Source organism: Ascaphus truei, chromosome 7 (assembly GCF_040206685.1).
Source record: "Ascaphus truei isolate aAscTru1 chromosome 7, aAscTru1.hap1, whole genome shotgun sequence".
Taxonomy (NCBI): domain Eukaryota; kingdom Metazoa; phylum Chordata; class Amphibia; order Anura; family Ascaphidae; genus Ascaphus; species Ascaphus truei.
In genome coordinates this window covers 106,573,735-106,596,865 of record NC_134489.1, presented here as the reverse complement: position 1 = coordinate 106,596,865, position 23,131 = coordinate 106,573,735, and the positions used below count along the sequence as shown (strand labels likewise).

The following is a 23,131-nucleotide window of genomic DNA, read 5'->3' as shown; positions in this document are numbered from 1 at the left end:
CCCCGCGCACAGAGAGCCGCATCTCCCTGCACAGAGAGCCGCATCTCCCTGCACAGAGAGCTGCATCTCCCGCGCACAGAGAGAGCCGCATCTCCCCGCGCACAGAGAGCCGAATCTCCCTGCACACAGAGAGCCGCATCTCCCCGCGCACAGAGAGCCGCATCTCCCTGCACAGAGAGCCGCATCTCCCTGCACAGAGAGCTGCATCTCCCCGCGCACAGAGAGAGCCGCATCTCCCCGCGCACAGAGAGAGCCGCATCTCCCCGCGCACAGAGAGAGCCGCATCTCCTTGCACACAGAGAGAGCCGCATCTCCCCGCACACAGAGAGAGCCGCATCTCCCCGCACACAGAGAGAGCCGCATCTCCCCGCACACAGAGAGAGCCGCATCTCCCCGCACACAGAGAGCCGCATCTCCCTGCACACAGAGAGCCGCATCTCCCTGCACACAGAGAGCCGCATCTCCCCGCACACAGAGAGAGCCGCATCTCCCCGCACACAGAGAGAGCCGCATCTCCCCGCACACAGAGAGCCGCATCTCCCTGCACACAGAGAGCCGCATCTCCCTGCACACAGAGAGAGCCGTATCTCCCTGCACAGAGAGCTGCATCTCCCTCACTCCAATAATCTATTTCTGCTTTCTTCATAGTGACCTGGTGTTACCACAATCGTCCAATATTTAGATACATTTCACCTGCTTTGTTGTGATATTGCATTGGTATCATCAACCACTCCAACCCATACCCCACACCCCTCCCTTTTCCCTCCGCCCCTTTTTAACCCTTAAGACGAGCATCTTTCCCCCTGGCTGTGATTGTAGTATGGGAGTAATTACAATATTTATGTGTTTTTAATGTGTTGATTTTAATGCAAGACTTAAGGGGTCAGTTTGACTCTAGGCCTTTTTTGCTATTATTGCTGAATCATGTATGATACCTTAGAGGTCTTATTATATTCGATATTTTTAACAAACATGCCACGTAAGGAGAGGTTGTTAGGATCCCGTATGAAAGCTGTTTTAGGTCATTTGCCATTTTTCAATGGAAGGCCATAGGCTGGGTAACAATGCTCTCCCATACCTAGTGAGGACACTAGGTGGCGCCACGAGCCTAGTATTAGGGATTCTCTTTACACTAAGCCCAAAATTAATTCTTCAATAGAGGGGGAGGTTTTATATCTGTTTTATCATTACTTATTATTAAGAGCAGTATTATTTAACTGCAGTTACAGAATGATTAAGGGTTGGGGAGGTAGTGAATGCCCTTACTGTTATCTAGGACCAGAACCTTTTTTAGTTCTGCTGCATTTGATTAGGTCACTAGGCATTTTTACAAATGTGCATGTTGGAAGACTCATATGGTTTTACTAGGCATAAATGCAATTGAGGGGACATTATTATCAATTATTATGTTGGCTTATTGCTACTACATTGCCCTTGTTTACAGGGCTGACAAGGGGTTAATGAAGTGTTTTCCCCAATTTGGGTCTACACAGTGAATCTAATCACGGGACTCTGTGTTCAATAACCATGGTTACCGACAGCCCGGTGCTGTGAATCAGGGCCGCCAACAGAAATCGTGGGGCCTGGGACAAATATTTTAAGCAGGGCCCCCCCCCCCCCCCCGTCAGCTGTATTGCCCACCGCGCCTCCCCCTTCCCCCCAATTTCACACCTCACAAGCCCCCATCTCTCCCCCCCCCTTCCCATGTATTTCTCTCCATTCCGTCTCACCCTCCCGCCTTGTAAGTATTTCTCTCCCCTGCTTCTCACTCTTAGGCTGGGTCCATAGAGGGGGAAGCCACGCTGAGTCGTGCGGACGCTCCACACTGAGCCCCGTCATCCTCCATGAGGATGTCTTTAGAGGGGGCTTCCGCGAGCGTCCGCAGGCGTGCTGAGGTGCAGGGATTTTCAGCCGACAGCCGAAACTGTTTCTCAGCGCGCTGTCAGCTGAAAACACCCAATCAGCGCGAAGCAGCATCGTGACACCGTGACGTTGGTGCTTCCCGGGCTATTGGACCAGCGACGTCACAGCCCCGCCTCCCGATCGCGCACGCTGGCTCACCTGCCAGTCCATGGAATCGCTCCTGACCGAGGAAGGCGAGCCTCAGCGTCAGCGCGGAGGAGCGCGGCTGAAACCCCTCTATGGCCTCAGCCTTACTCCCTCTTTTCCTCACTCACCCTCTCTCTCCTCTCCCTCCGTTAATTACCCCACGCTCACTCATTCCATCCTCCCCCCACAAGATATACACCAAAAAACATCCCACCCCCAAATACATACAAAGAAATCCCCACGTCCCCAAATATATACAACCTCCTCCCCCAAATGCATACAAAAAAAACCACCTACTCAATACATATAAAAAAAAAAAACAATACATATAACCATATATATCTATATCTATAAAACAGAAAACGTTGTTTGTTTGCTGTGCCTCTGGGCAATCAGATTGGTCCGTCGGTCCGTCACTCCGCCTCTGGCCAATCTGATTGGTCCGTTGGCCTGCCTGCCCCCGCATGGCTCTCATTGGCCTGCGTGGTTCGCTGACCACAACTACCCCACTGGCACACTCTCCGAACCATTTTACTGCTTCACGGCCTGCTCTCACCTCACAAACTAACCCCAGCACAAAATGTCATCCCCTGCGGACTACACACCACCTCAGCTACTGTACGCTGCCGCGTGCCACCCTCCCCTCCCCCCCACAAAACCACCCCCTCACACCGTCCGGTGCAGTGTCGCTCCGCACACCCTCCGCTGCTGTGTGCCCCACCACCCCCGCGGTCCCCTCACAGACACGTGCCAGGACCCCTGCACAAACCACCACCATCAGCTCCCACCAGGCCCACATACACCGTCCAGAAGAGGGGGGAAAGGGGAGGGGTATAAGAGGTGAGGGGGGGGTAAAGAGAGAGGGGGGATACGGGGTGATGGGGGGTGAAGAGAGAGGGGGATAAGAGGTGAGGAGGGGTGAAGAGAGAGGGGGAGAAGAGGGGGGAGAAGAGGTGAGGGGGGAGAAGAGGTGAGGGGGGAGAAGAGAGAGGGGGAGAAGAGAGAGGGGGATAAGAGGTGAGGGGGGAGAAGAGAGGGGGGTAAGAGGTGAGGGGGTGGATAGAAGGGGGAAAGGTGAGGGGGGGTGAAGAGAGAGGGTAATAAGAGGTGAGGGGGAAAGGGGAGGGGTATAAGAGGTGAGGGGGGCTAAAGAGAGAGAGAGGATGAGGTGATGGGGGTGAAGAGAGAGGGTAATAAGAGGTGAGGGGGGAAAGGGGAGGGGTATAAGAGGTGAGGGGGGCTAAAGAGAGAGAGAGGATGAGGTGATGGGGGTGAAGAGAGAGGGGATAAGAGGTGAGGAGGGGTGAAGAGAGAGGGGGAGAAGAGGTGAGGGGTGAAGAGAGAGGGGGATAAGAGGTGAGGGGGGAGAAGAGAATGGAGAACAGGGGGGGAGAGAGGGGGATAAGAGGTGATGGGGGTGAAGAGAGAGGGCGGATGAGGTGATGGTGGGGGAAGAGTGAGGGTGGATAAGAGGTGAGGGGGGTGAAGGGAGAGGAGGGGGGAAGTTTTAACCACTTTTCTCAACACAAGTATGTGCCTTAATCAAAGATGACCGTTAACTGCTTCAGCCTGGCACATTTCAGCATGACGTATTGAACGAGCTGCAATGCCATTGGACAGCAGCTTTACTCTGGCTCCCGACCTCATCATGTTGTGATTGGCTGGGACTCGAATGACGTTCCCGCAGTGACCGTTAAGTGGCAGCACTCTCTGGGTTACCGTATTGACTGCAAAGGCGGCGCCGCCCCGTACCCCAGTGTGACCCCGGGCCGAGCAGGGCCGCTTGTCTCCTCTCTTCTGCGCTCGTAGTCGGGTGTCCCGGTGTCCGTGCGCTGATAGCACCGGGCGAGGATCCTGCTGCATGAAGTTCGGCGCTGCTGCCCTGTGACGTCAGATTTATATCGTGATTATGAAGCGGCGACAGGTGATGCAGTCAATGTAATGTCCATCACATCGCGATATTACAACCCCACTGTAGAATACGGATTCATATCGCGGGTCTGTACTGTTAAATATGAGATGATATGGCTAATATCACGATAGTAAACGCAGGAGACATGATCTAACACTTTTATACCGTGATATCATACAATGATAAGTTATAGTGATAAATGTCGCGATATTGCTGCAGGAGGAGAGGTGCTGTCATTAGGTTTTATATCGTGATAGTGCAGCGTGGGCAGCTTCTAGCACTTTCTAACTGATTGATTGTAAATAAACAGGATGAGACATTGGGATGATAATGTCCCCACATTGTACTGGTCATATCGCGCAGACCACGGATACATATCGCGCAGACCACGCGATACATAGCGCATTGTACAGTATTGATGATATTGATTATTAAGCACAATATTGCACTTGAGACAGTTGATACCCTCATGTCATTACAGTGATTATTATTATTATCGCAGTAATATGAATTCCTGCAGGCACACTGCCGACAACCAACATAATTGGGGGTTCTGGCCCCAAAACAGTCATTTTAATAAAAAAGTACTAATTATTATCAACGGAGGGACAGGGAGGAGCGGGTGTGATGCCTTTTATTGGACCAACAAGTAGTTGATACGTTACAAGCGTTCCAACCTCTCGGGGCCCTTCATCCGGTGTGAGAGGTTAGAACGCTGGTAACATTTCCACTAAGCGTTGGTCCAGTAAAAGGTATCACACCCCGTACTCCCTCTCCCTCCTATGTTACTGCACGGCCCCCACCGCTAATTACTAACAGTGAGAAGTCCCAGAGACGGGCACCACATCCATGCCCGCTGTGTCCTGTGCCGGGAATCCCTGTCGTTACACAGCGTGCCCATGTTGGGGTAACGTGCGGATTTCAAGTTATTGATTTATCGAGTCTCTAAGCGCCGACGGTATCTTGTCTCCAGCATCGTGTTATCACCGGTAAGAATCACTGTTCCTTTGTCTGGTAGAAATGTTTTTTCCCCTGTAAATGCGTTACTTTTGTCTGTTAGAAGTGCTTTTTCCCCTGTAAATGCGTTACTTTTGTCTGTTAGAAATGCTTTTTCCCCTGTAAATGCGTTACTTTTATCTGTTAGAAATGCTCTTTCCCCTGTAAATGCGTTACTTTTGTCTGTTAGAAATATTTTTTCCCCTGTAAATGCGTTACTTTTGTCTGTTAGAAATGCTTTTTCCCCTGTAAATGCGTTACTTTTTGTCGTCCATAAAACATTTTGCGGACCGGCCTCTTCTGAGATTCTTATAAAGACGAAGCCCTGATCGTTTTAACCCTCGTTCAGAGCTGTCATTCCCCTGTCATTTAGTCCCATACTCCAGTCTCCAACAGGTCAGGTTTTGAGGATATCCCTGCTTCAGCACAGGTGGCTCAGTTAGGGGGGGCTTGAGGACTGGAGTTGAGCATCCCTGCGATAACCTGCAGAAGTATGCGGGTAATTCCCATTGGAGGACATTAAGATAAGAGTCTCTGCGTGCCACAGGTAAAGGGCCGGTACAGCCGTGGTCAGCAGCTACCGCCTTGTGCGCAGAAAGTTGTGGCGTACGCTGCATTCCGATGTGGTCCATTATACCACAAGCATATCTGCCACCAAATGCTTTCATTTCCCGTGGTTAGTCTGCACGTTGCTTGGGTGTGGCGCAGGGAGAACAGCACCTACATTACGTGGCCAGCTAGCTACTATCCAAATGCCTGTGTTTTTCGGTGAATCGGGGTCTCCGGAGCTGAACCCCATTAATTTGAGATCCAGGTTGTGACGATGGGGAGGATTTGGCCCGGGATAAAAGGGGTTACACCCCAATTGGCCACCCTCTACCCTCACCTGGGAAGCAAGGGGTTAACTGGACTGAGGTCCAGTAATGTGTTTTTACCTCGCTTCAATATCCAAATGCTTATTCCCCTGTGTAACTGTATTGTGTTATCCTGGTGTTTGCACTCACACATACACTAGGGTTGATGCGGGAGGGAAGGGGTTAATGTTAAAATAGGGATTCTAGCCCTTTGTTTTAGTTACCCTCAAAGATGCCTGCCTACTAAATGCAAATGGTCAGCGACCAAATGGTTAGGAAGCAGCCCCTGATCAAAGTTTCAGCCACTCTACCTGTTCGCAGGAAGCTGGAGTGGGTTGTGAGCGTTATAACTCACACTTACAAACGCCTCTGATTTAGGCGGTCTGGGGCATTGGGTGTGAAATCTAACACCAGGTTACAAATGTCCACTACCCAGGGGTCCCTGCTTCAAAGGATTTATTGATTGGGGCCAGGGGTGCGGTTACGCAAGGAGATATAAGAATGAGTGACCCTATTAAATATAAGAATATTATGAGATGACCTCGGCTGAACATGCTAAGAGTTACATATGTGTATTCGTGGGACCAAGCCCCAACTAACGAATACAAACACCTGATATTTAGCCGGTTCGAAGAGACAGATATTAATATCTCTCTTAATTTTAATATTACACTGTAATATTTAGTCTCGTTGGGAGCGTCATGCGTGCCGGAATGTATTAATATGTCTCTCGTGCCGGTAGATATTACTGAACTGAAGGTATGAAGTTATTTGGATAGGGAAAAGCAGTTTTTAAACGTCCTTGGGTGGGAGGAGTTTTACTCTGAGGAAAACTGTCAACTTCACCGCTGATTTATGAGAGGGGCTGGGTTTAGGTTTTGTTCAATGGGAAATAATGGTATAAGAACCAGGCTCAGCCTATGGCTATTGTCTTCATGCCAGAGGTCTTTCATGTATTTCGTGTTTTGGGATTATGAAGATTGCTGTATGAACTGCCAGTCTAGATTTGACTGTTTCATCATTTCCATTTTAAGTGAGTGTCCATATTTTGCCTGTTATTTGTATATCTTGTGTGTTCACCTTTATCAAGGAATAAATTATATTTTATCATATCTAAGTCTCGTACCAGTTCAACCCAGTTATATATATTTTTTGTGTATTATTAATAGCCTGTCGCAAAGCTCCCGTCACACAGGTGCCCTCTGTTTCCGGAGATGCGCTCTGCTTTTTAAAGCTCTGCGTCACGCGGGCCAGTAGGAAGCCCCACCTGATGATGTCACAGCTTCCTATTGGCTAGCGGGACACGGGAGCTTTGAAAAGCGGCCATAATGTGGATGCTGCCGGAGCGGCTACAGGCACATCCTACGGAGGTAAGTATCTCCGGAAGCAGGGGGTCTCTGGCGCTCAGAGGAATGGGGGTCAGCTCCAGAGACCCCCTGATTCATTCCCAAGTAAAAACAAAGGTTTTTTGGTTTTTTTTTAAACAAAGCTTTGGATTGCCTCCTTAAAGCACCCAGTGACTAATCACTATTAGATTTCACTTATACAATGACATGTACAATACAGCTTTATCATAACGAGTGTTAACAGATGTTATTGTTGCTGTATTACTACAATGTTACTGATATTGTAACATGGACACGCTAAAGAAGTCCAGCAGCAGCAGATTGGACTGCTGAGTTGCTGAGAAGTTGGGTGCTTTGTACTCATTTATAAAGTTGTTTTGAGCATCTCCATAACAAGCTGGTGGCCGTTGCAAAGGAAGTACTGTAGTTCTAGCAGCTGGATTAAATATTGCCATAATGTGTCATATATCCAGAGTCTTGATTTTAGATACTGTTTTTAGAGTCCAGCAGTTGAATATATTTTCATTCCTGTGCATTTTCAAAACTTCCTTGTACAATGAACACTGTTAAGTGCTACAGCGAGTGTCCTGCCTGGGAAAGTGCTACAGCGAGTGTCCTGCCTGGGGAAAGTGCTACAGCGAGTGTCCTGCCTGGGAAAGTGCTACAGCGAGTGTCCTGCCTGGGGAAAGTGCTACAGCGAGTGTCCTGCCTGGGGAAAGTGCTACAGCGAGTGTCCTGCCTGGGGAAAGTGCTACAGCGAGTGTCCTGCCTGGGAAAGTGCTACAGCGAGTGTCCTGCCTGGGAAAGTGCTACAGCGAGTGTCCTGCCTGGGAAAGTGCTACAGCGAGTGTCCTGCCTGGGAAAGTGCTACAGCGAGTGTCCTGCCTGGGAAAGTGCTACAGCGAGTGTCCTGCCTGGGAAAGTGCTACAGCGAGTGTCCTGCCTGGGACAGTGCTACAGCGAGTGTCCTGCCTGGGAAAGTGCTACAGCGAGTGTCCTGCCTGGGAAAGTGCTACAGCGAGTGTCCTGCCTGGGGAAAGTGCTACAGCGAGTGTCCTGCCTGGGAAAGTGCTACAGCGAGTGTCCTGCCTGGGAAAATGCTACAGCGAGTGTCCTGCCTGGGGAAAGTGCTACAGCGAGTGTCCTGCCTGGGAACGTGCTACAGCGAGTGTCCTGCCTGGGAAAGTGCTACAGCGAGTGTCCTGCCTGGGAAAGTGCTACAGCGAGTGTCCTGCCTGGGAAAGTGCTACAGGGAGTGTCCTGCCTGGGAAAGTGCTACAGCGAGTGTCCTGCCTGGGAAAGTGCTACAGCGAGTGTCCTGCCTGGGAAAGTGCTACAGGGAGTGTCCTGCCTGGGAAAGTGCTACAGGGAGTGTCCTGCCTGGGAAAGTGCTACAGCGAGTGTCCTGCCTGGGAAAGTGCTACAGCGAGTGTCCTGCCTGGGAAAGTGCTACAGCGAGTGTCCTGTCTGGGAAAGTGCTACAGCGAGTGTCCTGCCTGGGAAAGTGCTACAGCGAGTGTCCTGCCTGGGAAAGTGCTACAGCGAGTGTCCTGCCTGGGAAAGTGCTACAGCGAGTGTCCTGCCTGGGAAAGTGCTACAGCGAGTGTCCTGCCTGGGAACGTGCTACAGCGAGTGTCCTGCCTGGGAAAGTGCTACAGCGAGTGTCCTGCCTGGGAAAGTGCTACAGCGAGTGTCCTGCCTGGGGAAAGTGCTACAGCGAGTGTCCTGCCTGGGGAAAGTGCTACAGGGAGTGTCCTGCCTGGGAAAGTGCTACAGCGAGTGTCCTGTCTGGGAAAGTGCTACAGCGAGTGTCCTGTCTGGGAAAGTGCTACAGCGAGTGTCCTGCCTGGGAAAGTGCTACAGCGAGTGTCCTGCCTGGGAAAGTGCTACAGCGAGTGTCCTGCCTGGGGAAAGTGCTACAGCGAGTGTCCTGCCTGGGAAAGTGCTACAGCGAGTGTCCTGCCTGGGAAAGTGCTACAGCGAGTGTCCTGCCGGGGAAAGTGCTACAGCGAGTGTCCTGTCTGGGAAAGTGCTACAGCGAGTGTCCTGCCTGGGAAAGTGCTACAGCGAGTGTCCTGCCTGGGGAAAGTGCTACAGCGAGTGTCCTGCCTGGGGAAAGTGCTACAGCGAGTGTCCTGCCTGGGAAAGTGCTACAGGGAGTGTCCTGCCTGGGAAAGTGCTACAGCGAGTGTCCTGCCTGGGAAAGTGCTACAGCGAGTGTCCTGCCTGGGGAACGTGCTACAGCGAGTGTCCTGCCTGGGGAAGTGCTACAGAGAGTGTCCTGTCTGGGAAAGTGCTACAGCGAGTGTCCTGCCTGGGAAAGTGCTACAGCGAGTGTCCTGCCTGGGAAAGTGCTACAGCGAGTGTCCTGCCTGGGAAAGTGCTACAGCGAGTGTCCTGCCTGGGAAAGTGCTACAGCGAGTGTCCTGCCTGGGAAAGTGCTACAGCGAGTGTCCTGCCTGGGAAAGTGCTACAGCGAGTGTCCTGCCTGGGAAAGTGCTACAGCGAGTGTCCTGCCTGGGAAAGTGCTACAGCGAGTGTCCTGCCTGGGAAAGTGCTACAGCGAGTGTCCTGTCTGGGGAAAGTGCTACAGCGAGTGTCCTGCCGGGGAAAGTGCTACAGCGAGTGTCCTGCCTGGGAAAGTGCTACAGCGAGTGTCCTGCCTGGGAAAGTACTACAGCGAGTGTCCTGCCTGGGACAGTGCTACAGCGAGTGTCCTGCCTGGGAAAGTGCTACAGCGAGTGTCCTGCCTGGGAAAGTGCTACAGCGAGTGTCCTGTCTGGGAAAGTGCTACAGCGAGTGTCCTGCCTGGGAAAGTGCTACAGCGAGTGTCCTGTCTGGGAAAGTGCTACAGCGAGTGTCCTGCCTGGGGAAAGTGCTACAGCGAGTGTCCTGCCTGGGAAAGTGCTACAGCGAGTGTCCTGCCTGGGGAAAGTGCTACAGCGAGTGTCCTGCCTGGGGAAGTGCTACAGAGAGTGTCCTGCCTGGGACAGTGCTACAGCGAGTGTCCTGCCTGGGAAAGTGCTACAGCGAGTGTCCTGCCTGGGAAAGTGCTACAGCGAGTGTCCTGCCTGGGAAAGTGCTACAGCGAGTGTCCTGCCTGGGAAAGTGCTACAGCGAGTGTCCTGCCTGGGAAAGTGCTACAGCGAGTGTCCTGCCTGGGAAAGTGCTACAGCGAGTGTCCTGCCTGGGAAAGTGCTACAGCGAGTGTCCTGCCTGGGAAAGTGCTACAGCGAGTGTCCTGCCTGGGAAAGTGCTACAGCGAGTGTCCTGCCTGGGAAAGTGCTACAGGGAGTGTCCTGCCTGGGAAAGTGCTACAGCGAGTGTCCTGCCGGGGAAAGTGCTACAGCGAGTGTCTTGCCGGGAAAGTGCTACAGCGAGTGTCCTGCCTGGGGAAAGTGCTTCAGCGAGTGTCCTGCCTGGGAAAGTGCTACAGCGAGTGTCCTGCCTGGGAAAGTGCTACAGCGAGTGTCCTGCCTGGGAAAGTGCTACAGCGAGTGTCCTGCCTGGGAAAGTGCTACAGCGAGTGTCCTGCCTGGGAAAGTGCTACAGCGAGTGTCCTGCCTGGGAAAGTGCTACAGCGAGTGTCCTGCCTGGGAAAGTGCTACAGCGAGTGTCCTGCCTGGGGAATGTGCTACAGCGAGTGTCCTGCCTGGGAAAGTGCTACAGCGAGTGTCCTGCCTGGGAAAGTGCTACAGCGAATGTCCTGCCTGGGGAACGTGCTACAGCGAGTGTCCTGCCTGGGAAAGTGCTACAGCGAGTGTCCTGCCTGGGAAAGTGCTACAGCGAGTGTCCTGCCTGGGAAAGTGCTACAGCGAGTGTCCTGCCTGGGAAAGTGCTACAGCGAGTGTCCTGCCTGGGAAAGTGCTACAGCGAGTGTCCTGCCTGGGAAAGTGCTACAGCGAGTGTCCTGCCTGGGAAAGTGCTACAGCGAGTGTCCTGCCTGGGAAAGTGCTACAGCGAGTGTCCTGCCTGGGAAAGTGCTACAGCGAGTGTCCTGCCTGGGGAATGTGCTACAGCGAGTGTCCTGCCTGGGAAAGTGCTACAGCGAGTGTCCTGCCTGGGAAAGTGCTACAGCGAATGTCCTGCCTGGGGAACGTGCTACAGCGAGTGTCCTGCCTGGGAAAGTGCTACAGCGAGTGTCCTGCCTGGGAAAGTGCTACAGCGAGTGTCCTGCCTGGGAAAGTGCTACAGCGAGTGTCCTGCCTGGGAAAGTGCTACAGCGAGTGTCCTGCCTGGGAAAGTGCTACAGCGAGTGTCCTGCCTGGGAAAGTGCTACAGCGAGTGTCCTGCCTGGGAAAGTGCTACAGCGAGTGTCCTGCCTGGGGAAAGTGCTACAGCGAGTGTCCTGCCTGGGAACGTGCTACAGCGAGTGTCCTGCCTGGGAAAGTGCTACAGCGAATGTCCTGCCTGGGGAACGTGCTACAGCGAGTGTCCTGCCTGGGAAAGTGCTACAGCGAGTGTCCTGCCTGGGAAAGTGCTACAGCGAGTGTCCTGCCTGGGAAAGTGCTACAGCGAGTGTCCTGCCTGGGAAAGTGCTACAGCGAGTGTCCTGCCTGGGGAAAGTGCTACAGCGAGTGTCCTGCCTGGGAAAGTGCTACAGCGAGTGTCCTGCCTGGGAAAGTGCTACAGCGAGTGTCCTGCCTGGGAAAGTGCTGTCCCACAGGAATTCCTGTATGAATGCCTGTTATGGGGAATGTGGGTTCTTCATACTCCTTTACCTGCCCAAGAAATTAGAATGTAGAATACATCTTTCTAGCTGACCAGGAAGGCGGCCGCAGGTGACACTGCAGTCAGCACAGATTATTTATTTATAAAATGTGTTACCAGGAAGTAATACATTGAGAGTTACCTCTCGGTTTCAAGAACTGTATGTCCCGGGCACAGAGCTATAATGACAAATACATCGTTTCATTAAGTGAGCAGGGTTATACATTACAGTATATACAAGACATTGCATGCACAGTAAGAGATAACATATGTAACAGTTACAGACCAGATTAAAATGTGAGGCGGCTTTAGTTTTGAAAGTTACGAAGATTCCAGTTTGGAGTTAAATTCTCCCTTTGTACATATTCCAGCTACAAACAGAAGTTCATGTCAATAGTATTTTGGCTTGGGGCTTTTGTTTTGCATTTACACAAGGAAGTGTAACATATGAGCTGCCTTATCTCTGTCTGTTTACACTGATTTATTTGCAAGTGTCATTATAAGGGAGATTAAAGTTGTTGTCTTGTCTTTTTTTCCCCTACTTTATCAAAAGTTAAACATGTTTCAGAAAGAACACCCCCCCCCCCCATGAGCTGCTTCATGTGAAGGTTCGATCGCTGAGTGCGAGGATTCGTGCGGCACGCTGCTCTTAGCCCTAGATGCTGCTGCTCTTAGCCCTAGATGCTGCTGCTCTTAGCCCTAGATGCTGCTGCTCTTAGCCCTAGATGCTGCTGCTCTTAGCCCTAGATGCTGCTGCTCTTAGCCCTAGATGCTGCTGCTCTGAGCCCTAGATGCTGCTGCTCTTAGCCCTAGATGCTGCTGCTCTTAGCCCTAGATGCTGCTGCTCTTAGCCCTAGATGCTGCTGCTCTTAGCCCTAGATGCCTTCCGCAGCCCCCTCATTAACTGGCAAGTGTTTCCTTGTCCCCAGCAGCGGCAGCGGTGAACATGCCTCCTGGTGACGAGTGGGGGGTGTCCTGGTGGATAGATACACACATGAGTGGGCATGTGAGGAAAACTAACAAGGATGAGAAAGGAAAGTGCGGATTGCCTGTGGGAGCCCCTAACGCAGAGTGAGAACGCGCCGTGTGACCGCTTTAAACACGCCTGCAGTGTGTACGACGGCTACGTGTACATCCATGGCGGACGCCACAACTACAGTCTAAGGGATTTTTGGAGATACACTATATGTAAGTGAATTAATTTGTATTACTGTTTCTCACTGTTTGCCTTCCAGTCTGTTTATAACAACTCTGGTATATAAACGTGCAACTTTCACACTCCGATTTAAGACCTCGCAGAATTAGAATCCCAGATATTGGTTTAGAAAATGTTCTATCAGTGAGTTTGCAGTAATGGTGCTTTTCGGAAACGCTAATAGCCACAAGCAATCCAAAGAGGTCTATTATGCAAGGATTTATTAGTAACGTTACTTGTCATACTGACCTTGATTTTTGTAATGAATTGTTCACACCTTTGCTTGTGGAGGAACGGGCGGCACTGCAGAGTATTGCTGCATTGCGGGTGAGTATTGGTGCATTGCGGGTGGCAATGCAGAGTATTGGTGCATTGCGGGTGGCAATGCAGAGTATTGGTGCATTGCGGGTGGCAATGCAGAGTATTGGTGCATTGCGGGTGGCAATGCAGAGTATTGGTGCATTGCGGGTGGCACTGCAGAGTATTGGTGCATTGCGGGTGAGTATTGGTGCATTGCTTGCGGCACTGCAGAGTATTGCTGCATTGCGGGTGGCACTGCAGAGTATTGCTGCATTGCGGGTGGCACTGCAGAGTATTGGTGCATTGTGGGTAGCAGTGCAGAGTATTGGTGCATTGTGGGTAGCAGTGCAGAGTATTGGTGCATCGTGGGTAGCACTGCAGAGTATTGGTGCATTGCGGGTGGCACTGCAGAGTATTGGTGCATTGTGGGTAGCACTGCAGAGTATTGCTGCATTGCGGGTGGCACTGCAGAGTATTGCTGCATTGCGGGTGGCACTGCAGAGTATTGGTGCATTGTGGGTAGCACTGCAGAGTATTGGTGCATTGCGGGCGGCACTGCAGAGTATTGGTGCATTGTGGGTAAGTATTGGTGCATTGCGGGTGGCACTGCAGAGTATTGCTGCATTGCGGGTGGCACTGCAGAGTATTGGTGCATTGCTTGCAGCACTGCAGAGTATTGGTGCATTGCGTGTGAGTATTGGTGCATTGCGGGTGGCACTGCAGAGTATTGGTGCATTGCGGGTGGCACTGCAGAGTATTGCTGCATTGCGGGTGAGTATTGGTGCATTGCGGGCGGCACTGCAGAGTATTGGTGCATTGCGGGTGGCAATGCAGAGTATTGGTGCATTGCGGGTGAGTATTGGTGCATTGCGGGCGGCAATGCAGAGTATTGGTGCATTGCGGGTGGCACTGCAGAGTATTGGTGCATTGCGGGTGGCACTGCAGAGTATTGGTGCATTGCGGGTGGCACTGCAGAGTATTGGTGCATTGCGGGTGGCACTGCAGAGTATTGCTGCATTGCGGGTGAGTATTGGTGCATTGCTTGCGGCACTGCAGAGTATTGGTGCATTGCGGGCGGCACTGCAGAGTATTGGTGCATTGCGGGTGGCAATGCAGAGTATTGGTGCATTGCGGGCGGCACTGCAGAGTATTGGTGCATTGCGTGTGAGTATTGGTGCATTGCTTGCGGCACTGCAGAGTATTGGTGCATTGCGTGTGAGTATTGGTGCATTGCTTGCGGCACTGCAGAGTATTGGTGCATTGCGGGCGGCACTGCAGAGTATTGGTGCATTGCGTGTGAGTATTGGTGCATTGCGGGCGGCACTGCAGAGTATTGGTGCATTGCGGGTGAGTATTGGTGCATTGCGGGCGGCACTGCAGAGTATTGGTGCATTGCGGGCGGCACTGCAGAGTATTGGTGCATTGCGGGTGAGTATTGGTGCATTGCGGGTGGCACTGCAGAGTATTGGTGCATTGCGGGCGGCACTGCAGAGTATTGGTGCATTGCGGGTGAGTATTGGTGCATTGCGGGTGAGTATTGGTGCATTGCGGGCGGCACGTCAGAGTATTGGTGCATTGCGTGTCTGCTATCATTAACTAGGGTTGTGGGGCCAGTTTTAGTTTATGACCAACAATTGGCGGACAAGTTACATAACGATTCCCAAACTCTATAAAATACCTGTGCTGTGTTTGATAAGCTCTATAACACTACACAGAGGACGGTAAACATGTGCCGCCCACTCTTTGTTCAGAGACGGGGTCACACGTGGTCATTGTACATACATAGTTACACAGTAATCCCCTCTGTTGGATTGGCACAGAACTCATGTGATGTAGGATGTGTATATACATTAATGTATATACAGTATGTGAGAGGTAAAACTATAGGACTAGCCATCTAAACTTGCAAAACAACCGTCTTCACGTTTTGGATATATATTTTATCAACATACAACCCGGTTTTGTTTTTTAACATAAAATTCCAGATTATACATAAAAATGTGTTCTTTATATGATGTCTGGAGAGGAGCATGCTGTATTTTGAAAGTTGAGCTATTATCTCATGAATGAAAGTACAACCTGCTTTAGCGCACTTAGAAAGCGCTGTGTTTTCTCTTCAGCATTAAGAAACTGTTCTTTATTCAGCGCCGCTCACGGAGATTTGTCTTGTTGTAGCATGCAATGAATGGGAAGAATTACCATGTACCGAACACGCGCCGGAGAAACTGGAAGCGCATTCTATGGTGGCGTACGGGGTAAGGGCGTCCGTATTCTCATCAGCGTGGCTGAAAACTGCTCGTGGCTGCAGGCCTACATTTTCTCCTCTTTAAAACTTGGGACATGCCCGTTGGGGAAATTCTACTAAATGCAGTTCATGAATTTCAATGTACACATCTTGAGTCAAATAAATCGGTGCCAAAGAACAAACAAATAAATAAACAAACTGTGATCTTGTGATCGTCAATCAATGTCCAATTGGATAGTCCTGTGATCTTCAGGGAGACTGCACAGATGATCTTTAAACCATGAAACGAGATACAAAGACAGAAAAACAAATCATAGCATATAACTGCTGGGTTAAGGCAATCTATACTAAAACAAAACAACATATAGTTACACAGCACCCAGTGATAAACTAGAACAGTATTTATTAAAATATAAAAGAACTGAGGATACTGAGCACAGATTGCTGGTCTTCCGAGGTGTAATGTGCACATCTGCCTTAAATTTGGAGCTGACCGAGAGAGCCTGTGTCGCCCCTCAGCCATGGCTAGGACATAGTTCTGCGCTTAGCATGTGTTGCATTCGCTGGTTGCACAGAGCTTTGGGAAACGGGTGTACGCTGCAATGTGCAGATCTCCAGGGGGAATGCCTTTATCTTCTCCTTTTGTGATTTCTTGCAGGGCGTCCTCTATGTTTTTGGGGGTTTGATTGACTCTGGGGCGAATGAAGAATACACTCCACTCTGGATGTACGACATTGGTAAAGAAATAATCAACTTTCTTATTCGTTCGATTTCAATCCTCTGTAGCGTATTTTGGCGTTGCAATAATGGAAAAGCAGGTCCCATCATTCTACATTCTAACCTAAACTGGCAACTGTTTGGTGCTCCTGATTCAATCTGTCAAAATCCCGATTGTGTGCCTAACTAAATGGCCGTCTTCTAACTCTGTGCTGCAGTCTGTGAAATGCTGCAGCTTATATGTAACATTATATTACTAAGTGTAACACATTCTTGTTACAGCTTTCAGAGTAATAAACAGTCTGCTGTTTGGAACACAGCAATAGGTCTGTTTGTGATACTTTGTCACCAAAGGGTAGAGCTCAAAAAGCTGTGTGAAAGCCCATTTCTAAAGAAGTGGATATAACTTTCTAAATTGTTGCTATAGCAACCAAAGGATGATCAGTACATTAAAAAATCATCACAAATGGCATTAGGAGTTTATAAAAAAATGTAATGCTACAGGACTGATTTATTTAAAAGCAACATAGGATTTTTCACGTTTTGCTGCTTTAAAGCACCAAAGACTCATTCCAAACGGCAAATAAGTGACCGTTGAATATAAGATACATATTTCTTTTGGTCAGAGACTCATATCTTAAACAGGAAGGGATGTAATAGCAATTCCATAGGTTACAGTAACGAGAGCTTCATCAGGACTCGCTTCTTATAAACTTCAACAGAAAGCGAGAGTACGATTAATATAGCTTTACTTCAATATTCTCCGAGGATTCCTGCTGTAAAGGGTCAGGATATACTTCCGTGCAGACGAATACTACATCGCTTCCATTAGTTGCTGTACCCCTAATTAAAACATGATAGAAATACTACTGAAAACATGTTGGCTTCCTATACAACAGGCCTGCACAACATGCGGCCCGCCCGGCCTCTGTGCGGCCCGCCCGGCCTCTGTGCGGCCCGCCCGGCCTCTGTGCGGCCCGCCCGGCCTCTGTGCGGCCCGCCCGGCCTCTGTGCGGCCCGCGAGGAGATTTTTAAAAAAAAAACTTAAAAAAAATAAACTTTAAAAAAAAAAAAAAATGGCGGCCATTCCCCGCGGTCCCGGGGTTGATGTGAGATGCATTGAGGTGAGGTGCATGGGAGGTGAGGTGCATTGAGGTGAGGTGCAGGTGAGGTGCAGGAAGGGTGATGTGAGGTGCAGGGGATGAGGTGCAGGGGTGATTGCAGGGAGGGTGATTGGAGTTGCAGGGGGGGTGATTGGAGTTGCAGGGGGGGTGATTGGAGGTGCAGGGGGGGTGATTGGAGGTGCAGGGGGGTGATTGGAGGTGCAGGGGGGTGATTGGAGGTGCAGGGGGGGAGAGTGATGTGAGGTGCAGGGGGGGAGAAGGATGTGAGGTGCAGGGGGGTGGGATGTGTGTGGTGTGCAGAGGGGGTATTGTGTGCAGGGGGGTATTGTGTGTTTGTGGAGAGGGAGTATTATGTGTGTGGGTGAGGGGGAGAGATGGGGGTATGAGAGATAGATGGGGAGTATCGCAAAGGTTGATAGTGAGGGGTTCTGGGGGAGATATGATGATGAGAGGTGCTGGAGGAGAGATGATGATGATGATGATGATGATGATGATGATGATGATGATGATGATGATTTTACCCGTGCGGGCCAAATTTTTTTTCCTTGGAGCATTTCGGCCCTTCTCGCTTTACGAGTTGTGCAGGCCTGCTATACAAGGACTCTGACCTATGGTTAGCACCCCCACAAACCTGCTGTCCGTGCCTCGCTCAAAACATGCGCAGCTCTGCGCTGACAGAATAGCAGGAGCTGTGGCCGTGTGAATAGGACACGTCGTTCCAGTTAACGTATCAGATATTTCACTTTGTAAAACATTAGTGTCCCTGCCGTGCAATGTGGGATTCAGACCTTTTCTGTAGCTTACAGTTGATATTTCTGTAAACATCTTATATTGTGTTTTTTTTTTTTTTCAATGTAATTCGTCAGATTCAGAAATTTGGTGTGAAAATAAAGCGGCGGAAGACAAGGTGAGAAATAAAAGGTTTTAATATCTGTTGTACGCTAATATTTGTAACCCACAAAAACGTGACACTTTAAGGCAGGGGAGGGCAACCCCAGTCCTCCAGGGCCACCAGCAGGTCAGGTTTTCAGTATATCCCTGCTTGTGCACCTGTGCTGAAGCAGGGATATCCTTAACTTGACCTGCTGGTGGTCCTGGAGGACAGGGGTTGGCCTCCCCTGCTTGAAGCAGTTCTTTTGTAGGTAGAGTTTGTATAAAATGAAGACAGATTGACATACGGCGACGTTCCATCTTTGTCTCCTTTTATATTGTAGGAGACCCGGCCATGTAACAGAAAAGGACACACGGCTGCTATTTATCAATCTGCCATGTACATCTATGGAGGATACTTTGATATCAAAGGGGCAGTGGAAGAATTCTGGGCTTTTTCTTTTGGTATGCTTTGATTTGGTGGATCTGGTGCATGAATCCCAGTGAAACGTGTGTGTGTGTGTGTGTGTTTGTGTGTGTGTTTGTTTTTTTTTATAACTGTTAGTAAAGGAACGATGTACATGGAACTGATCCTGGAACTCTCCCACCCAGAAACATCTACATAGATCAGTTACAGAACGCACAGTGTGTAACTACTTCCAGTCCAAACACCAAACAGGGTGTGAGTTTACCAACAGAAAGACAAACTTCCATACAAGGTTTCATGGTTGAACATTGTGTGGGAATTAGACGATTATTATTACAACAATGCTTCAGTCACAACCTACTGTATGTTATAACACATTTCTATACTTTAACTTTCTAAAATAGTAGATGCAAGCCCTAATTAATGCAAATCTATCTATGTATATGATAATAGTACGTACGTACGTGGAACAATAGTAACGGTCACGTATTATTGGGCAGTTGCCGCCATGTTTTGCCGTTGGATAAGTCTTGTTGCCGCATCACGTACCGATCTGTCCCGCCAGATACAGGGAAATGGTCGGCGTTAAGTCCCAGCACACGGGACATGGGTCCAGGGCCTCGTCACGGTCACTCCGCGGTTACGTATAATGCTGCAATGTACCTGTTTGGAGGACTGAAGCACATGGCCGAACAGAGCGATTTCTGGAAGTTTGATTTCAGAAGGCACCACTGGTCAAACATCAGAACCAGGCAAGTCCAGTTCATCGTACATCTCATATTGTGCAGGGTTAGTAAATGCCATCACCTGTGTGTTTAATGTACCTTTATTTTCCAATATATTCTCAGCAGTCATCTGACTTTCTCTTTTCATTTACACTGAGTTTTTCCTGTTTTTTCCTTTATTAAAGACATGCCTGCTTCTGTTAACTTTTTATTTCATGTCACATGTTTCCCCTTACTTGTTTGTGTATTAACATTGAAACTCGGTATCTCAGGATGAAAGTTAATACAAAAAATTAGGTGCGAGTGTGTGGAACTTCAGATCAAAGAGCTGAGCAGCACAGCTGGCGGATTTAATTTAAATGACCAGATTTCCGCCTCACTCCATTAGATGACAATAGCGATCTGTGATATTTTGGTGTGTTCTTGCCTTTAAACCCCGCCATTGTTACAGTAACTCAGAGCTATTCCTCTTTCCAGTTCCGGGCCTCCGAAAGTTGTGGGTCACGCCTCTCTGATCCATAGGGACTGCCTGTGGATACTTGGGGGAGGGTTACCCTCGCGTAGTCCAACCAACAACTTGTGGCGATTCCATTTCAACTCCCGCTCGTGGAAGAGAATAACGAGCGGAAAAGAGTGCAGCCATTACGCCAAAATGTATCAGTGTGTGATCGGAGTGGGCGGAGGATTCGGACAGGGATCGAGGCTCCCTCACCGAGCACTTTACCAGGACGTGGCTCACCGCGAGAGAGGCGCAGGTACAGGAAAACACAGTTCTCTCCGCACATGGGGCACAAACAGAATGGCTAATATTCCCACCGCTGAGGAGATGGAAATGAAAACATTGAAGCAGTTTCCTGCAACACCGGTGTTCTGTTCCTGTTCTTTCTTCAAAAGTGAGCAGACAGAGGAGCAGCACCTCCTGTCCCACCGCGAGGAGGGAGAGTTCACCTGCACTGCACCTATGCACAAAAAGGAAGGCGATTCTGCGCAGGAAGACCCAGTGAACGGGAGAATAGATGAAAGTCAGGATGTTGTTCTGATCCTAGGAGGGAAACTTCTCTCACGGTCCTGCAGGATATCGGTGTGGCAGCTCAAACTAGGTCAGATCTAAAGCAACTAAACGTGTGGCTGCCTACACAGGCCACGTCAGTCTCTCGGTCACTAACTGAACGTATACAGAATCTATGCAATTACTCACTGGCTTTTAAATATTGTAACCAAATAGGAAATGCGTTACTCTGGATTTTAGTTTGCAGATTTTAAACTGTAAAATACAGTACAGGTGCTAGATTTTTATAGTCTTGAAGCCAAAGAAACGCACTGGGTCATTGCTGCCTTGCCTATGTTGCCTCTTTAAATCTGAATATACAGAAATCACAGTTGAGAAAACAATGATCAATTTTTTCCCCCCCCGGAAATATTCTCTTCTTTGCAAGTATTGAAACTTAGAGCTGGTTCCGACTGGCAAATACTGCAGTTATGTTCCAAAACGTCTTGGAGCAGCATGTACTGTACATGTCGTACTATTTACATAATCCGACGTTTATTTGTGCAAGCGGCACACTATTTATTCATCATGAAACAACTTCCTTCCTGCACAAGCTTCTTTGCACATCCCTGCCCCCACACTCCGATGTAGGCGTATATTCATACACACTGTCTGCGATCAGTATTATCACTCACACAATTCATACTATTTAGCATGTTAAGACTGGAAACCATAGCATCTCGTAGTGCTCGTGATGTGTACAGGCGCACGGTCTAAAGTTTGCCCCTAATGACAGGGGAGCCCAATGCTACATCCAATTTACAAAACATGGTAATAAGTATAAAGTTAAATACTTCAATAATAATATTTTCTTGGTTATTTAGTTAAACGCTTTGGCCAAAGTGTCATAAGCCTGCATACCAACGTCACGGTGTAACCACATGTGCAGGTCCTAACACTACGCTGTGAACCTTCCCTTTACCTCTGTATGAGGGGGAACAACCTCAGTGGGTCCTGTCCATTCAGCAACATAAGAGAACCTCCCAAATTAAAAGCTTGCCGGGAACGTGTCTTACTTTTACCCTCCTGATCTCGCTGTAAAAGAGGGGAATATTTCAGCTCTGTGAACCTGATGATGGTGATAAAAGATCAAGTAAAAGCCAGGATTTTACAGCTAGTAGGAAAAGTTTTGGCAAGCGGGGACATTATCTGCCGTTTCCACGCACTACTCAGCGTAACGCACACTTTGTTGTAAGACCAAGTTCACAATGTGCCAGGGAACTTTCTGTTTTAAAAACAAACTGTTCATTTTGTCAAAAATATAAAATATGCAACAGGGTATCACAAAATAAATAACATTGTAAACAGCAAACAGGAGCGGTGCACTGAGGTGAGTAGGTAAGACCAAAACGCACGATACTAGAAACCTCTGACGCGTTTCATCCCACAAGGGACTTTGTCAAAGTCTCTTGTGGGATGAAACGCGTCTGAGGTTTCTAGTATCGCGATGTTTGTCTATTTTTTCAATAGTCGTTTTTGTTAGAGCTGCGTTTTGGTCTTACCTACTCACCTCAGTGCACCGCTCCTGTTTGCATTTCCGGATACCCTAGCAGGTGGCACGTGGATTTTACACACAGTTGCAGGCACTTTTTCCAGTGTCTTATCTCTTCAGCGTGGACACACTGGATGCAGCGTGGCAGAGTGGGGTGAGGGTGTCGTAGAATTAGCCAGGCTGTTCTCATTGAGGACAGTCGGCGATTCTTAATGTCACCCCTTATCACCCCCCCAACCTGCTTTATTCGTCCGCTAAGAACTGCAAGTTTTGTTCATTCAAGTGCCTTACATGTGTGTTATTATTACTAAGGATCATCCCACGCTCTTTAGCCCTTGAGCACTAGTGGCAGATTACCCCTGCATTGCTGCTTCTAAATAACATTGTAGCCCAGAATCCACATGGTTTAATTGTGAGATCATACAAGGGAAGGGCTCAAGAAACGGAAAGCTCAAGTTTCAGTGTGACGCGTAACACAATCTGATACAGCTGGGCACTGAGAAGCGACTCCTGATCTCTGTGGCTGCACTGGAGAGCTTGGATTGGGGCTTCATTACATTTTAAGAGTGGTCGACACAACAGACATTAGTTGCCAAAAGGTAGAGCTGTGTAATACTATCTGGGTATATACCCAGGGCTCCTTAATACATTCTTTTGTCGCCTACAGGGCTGATATTCAGGTGTTTTTCTAACTGTACAACACGACTAACTTTATAAAAGTTGAGAATAATGCAGCAGACTTGTCTGGTCTCCAAGTATCTCTTCTATAGGATTAGAGTTTCCTAATCACTTAGAAGCATGGAGTTTATTAAACATACCTGTATGAGTTTCCAGATTTATATTTACATTTATAAATTAACCACACCCAAAAAAAAAAAAAAATAGGAAGCCACTAACTTTTCCTTAACAAGCCACAAGTGTTTACAATGTATTTGTATCATGAAGTAAAATTCATAAATTGCTTGTATATTATCTGACTATGCCAATGTTAAAATAAAATATTTCGCTGTTGTGTGATCTTGTCAATTCTCAATATCCCGTCGTTAGAAATAGAAGTCTGGTTTATACTGTAGAGCAAGGACACCAGTTCTCTCTGTTTGCCTACCTGTCCTATTCTCCAC

At 49.0% G+C, this 23,131-nt stretch overlaps 1 protein-coding gene across 7 annotated transcripts; it reads left to right on the top strand.

Annotated features, from left to right (window-relative positions):
• The first annotated feature begins 3,759 nt into the window (after window positions 1-3,759).
• Window positions 3,760-23,024, top strand: LOC142499847 (uncharacterized). 7 transcript variants are annotated; one of them, XM_075609793.1, is made up of 8 exons: window positions 3,760-3,987; window positions 12,800-13,055; window positions 15,538-15,617; window positions 16,266-16,344; window positions 18,315-18,355; window positions 18,663-18,783; window positions 19,311-19,497; window positions 19,948-23,024. In XM_075609793.1, the coding sequence occupies exons 2-8, from the start codon at window positions 12,893-12,895 to the stop codon at window positions 20,579-20,581; spliced, it is 1,305 nt and encodes a 434-aa protein (XP_075465908.1). In that variant the 5' UTR covers window positions 3,760-3,987; window positions 12,800-12,892; the 3' UTR covers window positions 20,582-23,024. The 7 variants fall into 7 exon arrangements, with proteins under 7 accessions (XP_075465908.1, XP_075465904.1, XP_075465903.1 ...); XM_075609789.1 differs by having other exon boundaries at window positions 3,761-3,973; XM_075609788.1 differs by having other exon boundaries at window positions 3,761-3,973; window positions 12,797-13,055.
• The last annotated feature ends 107 nt before the right edge of the window (window positions 23,025-23,131 follow it).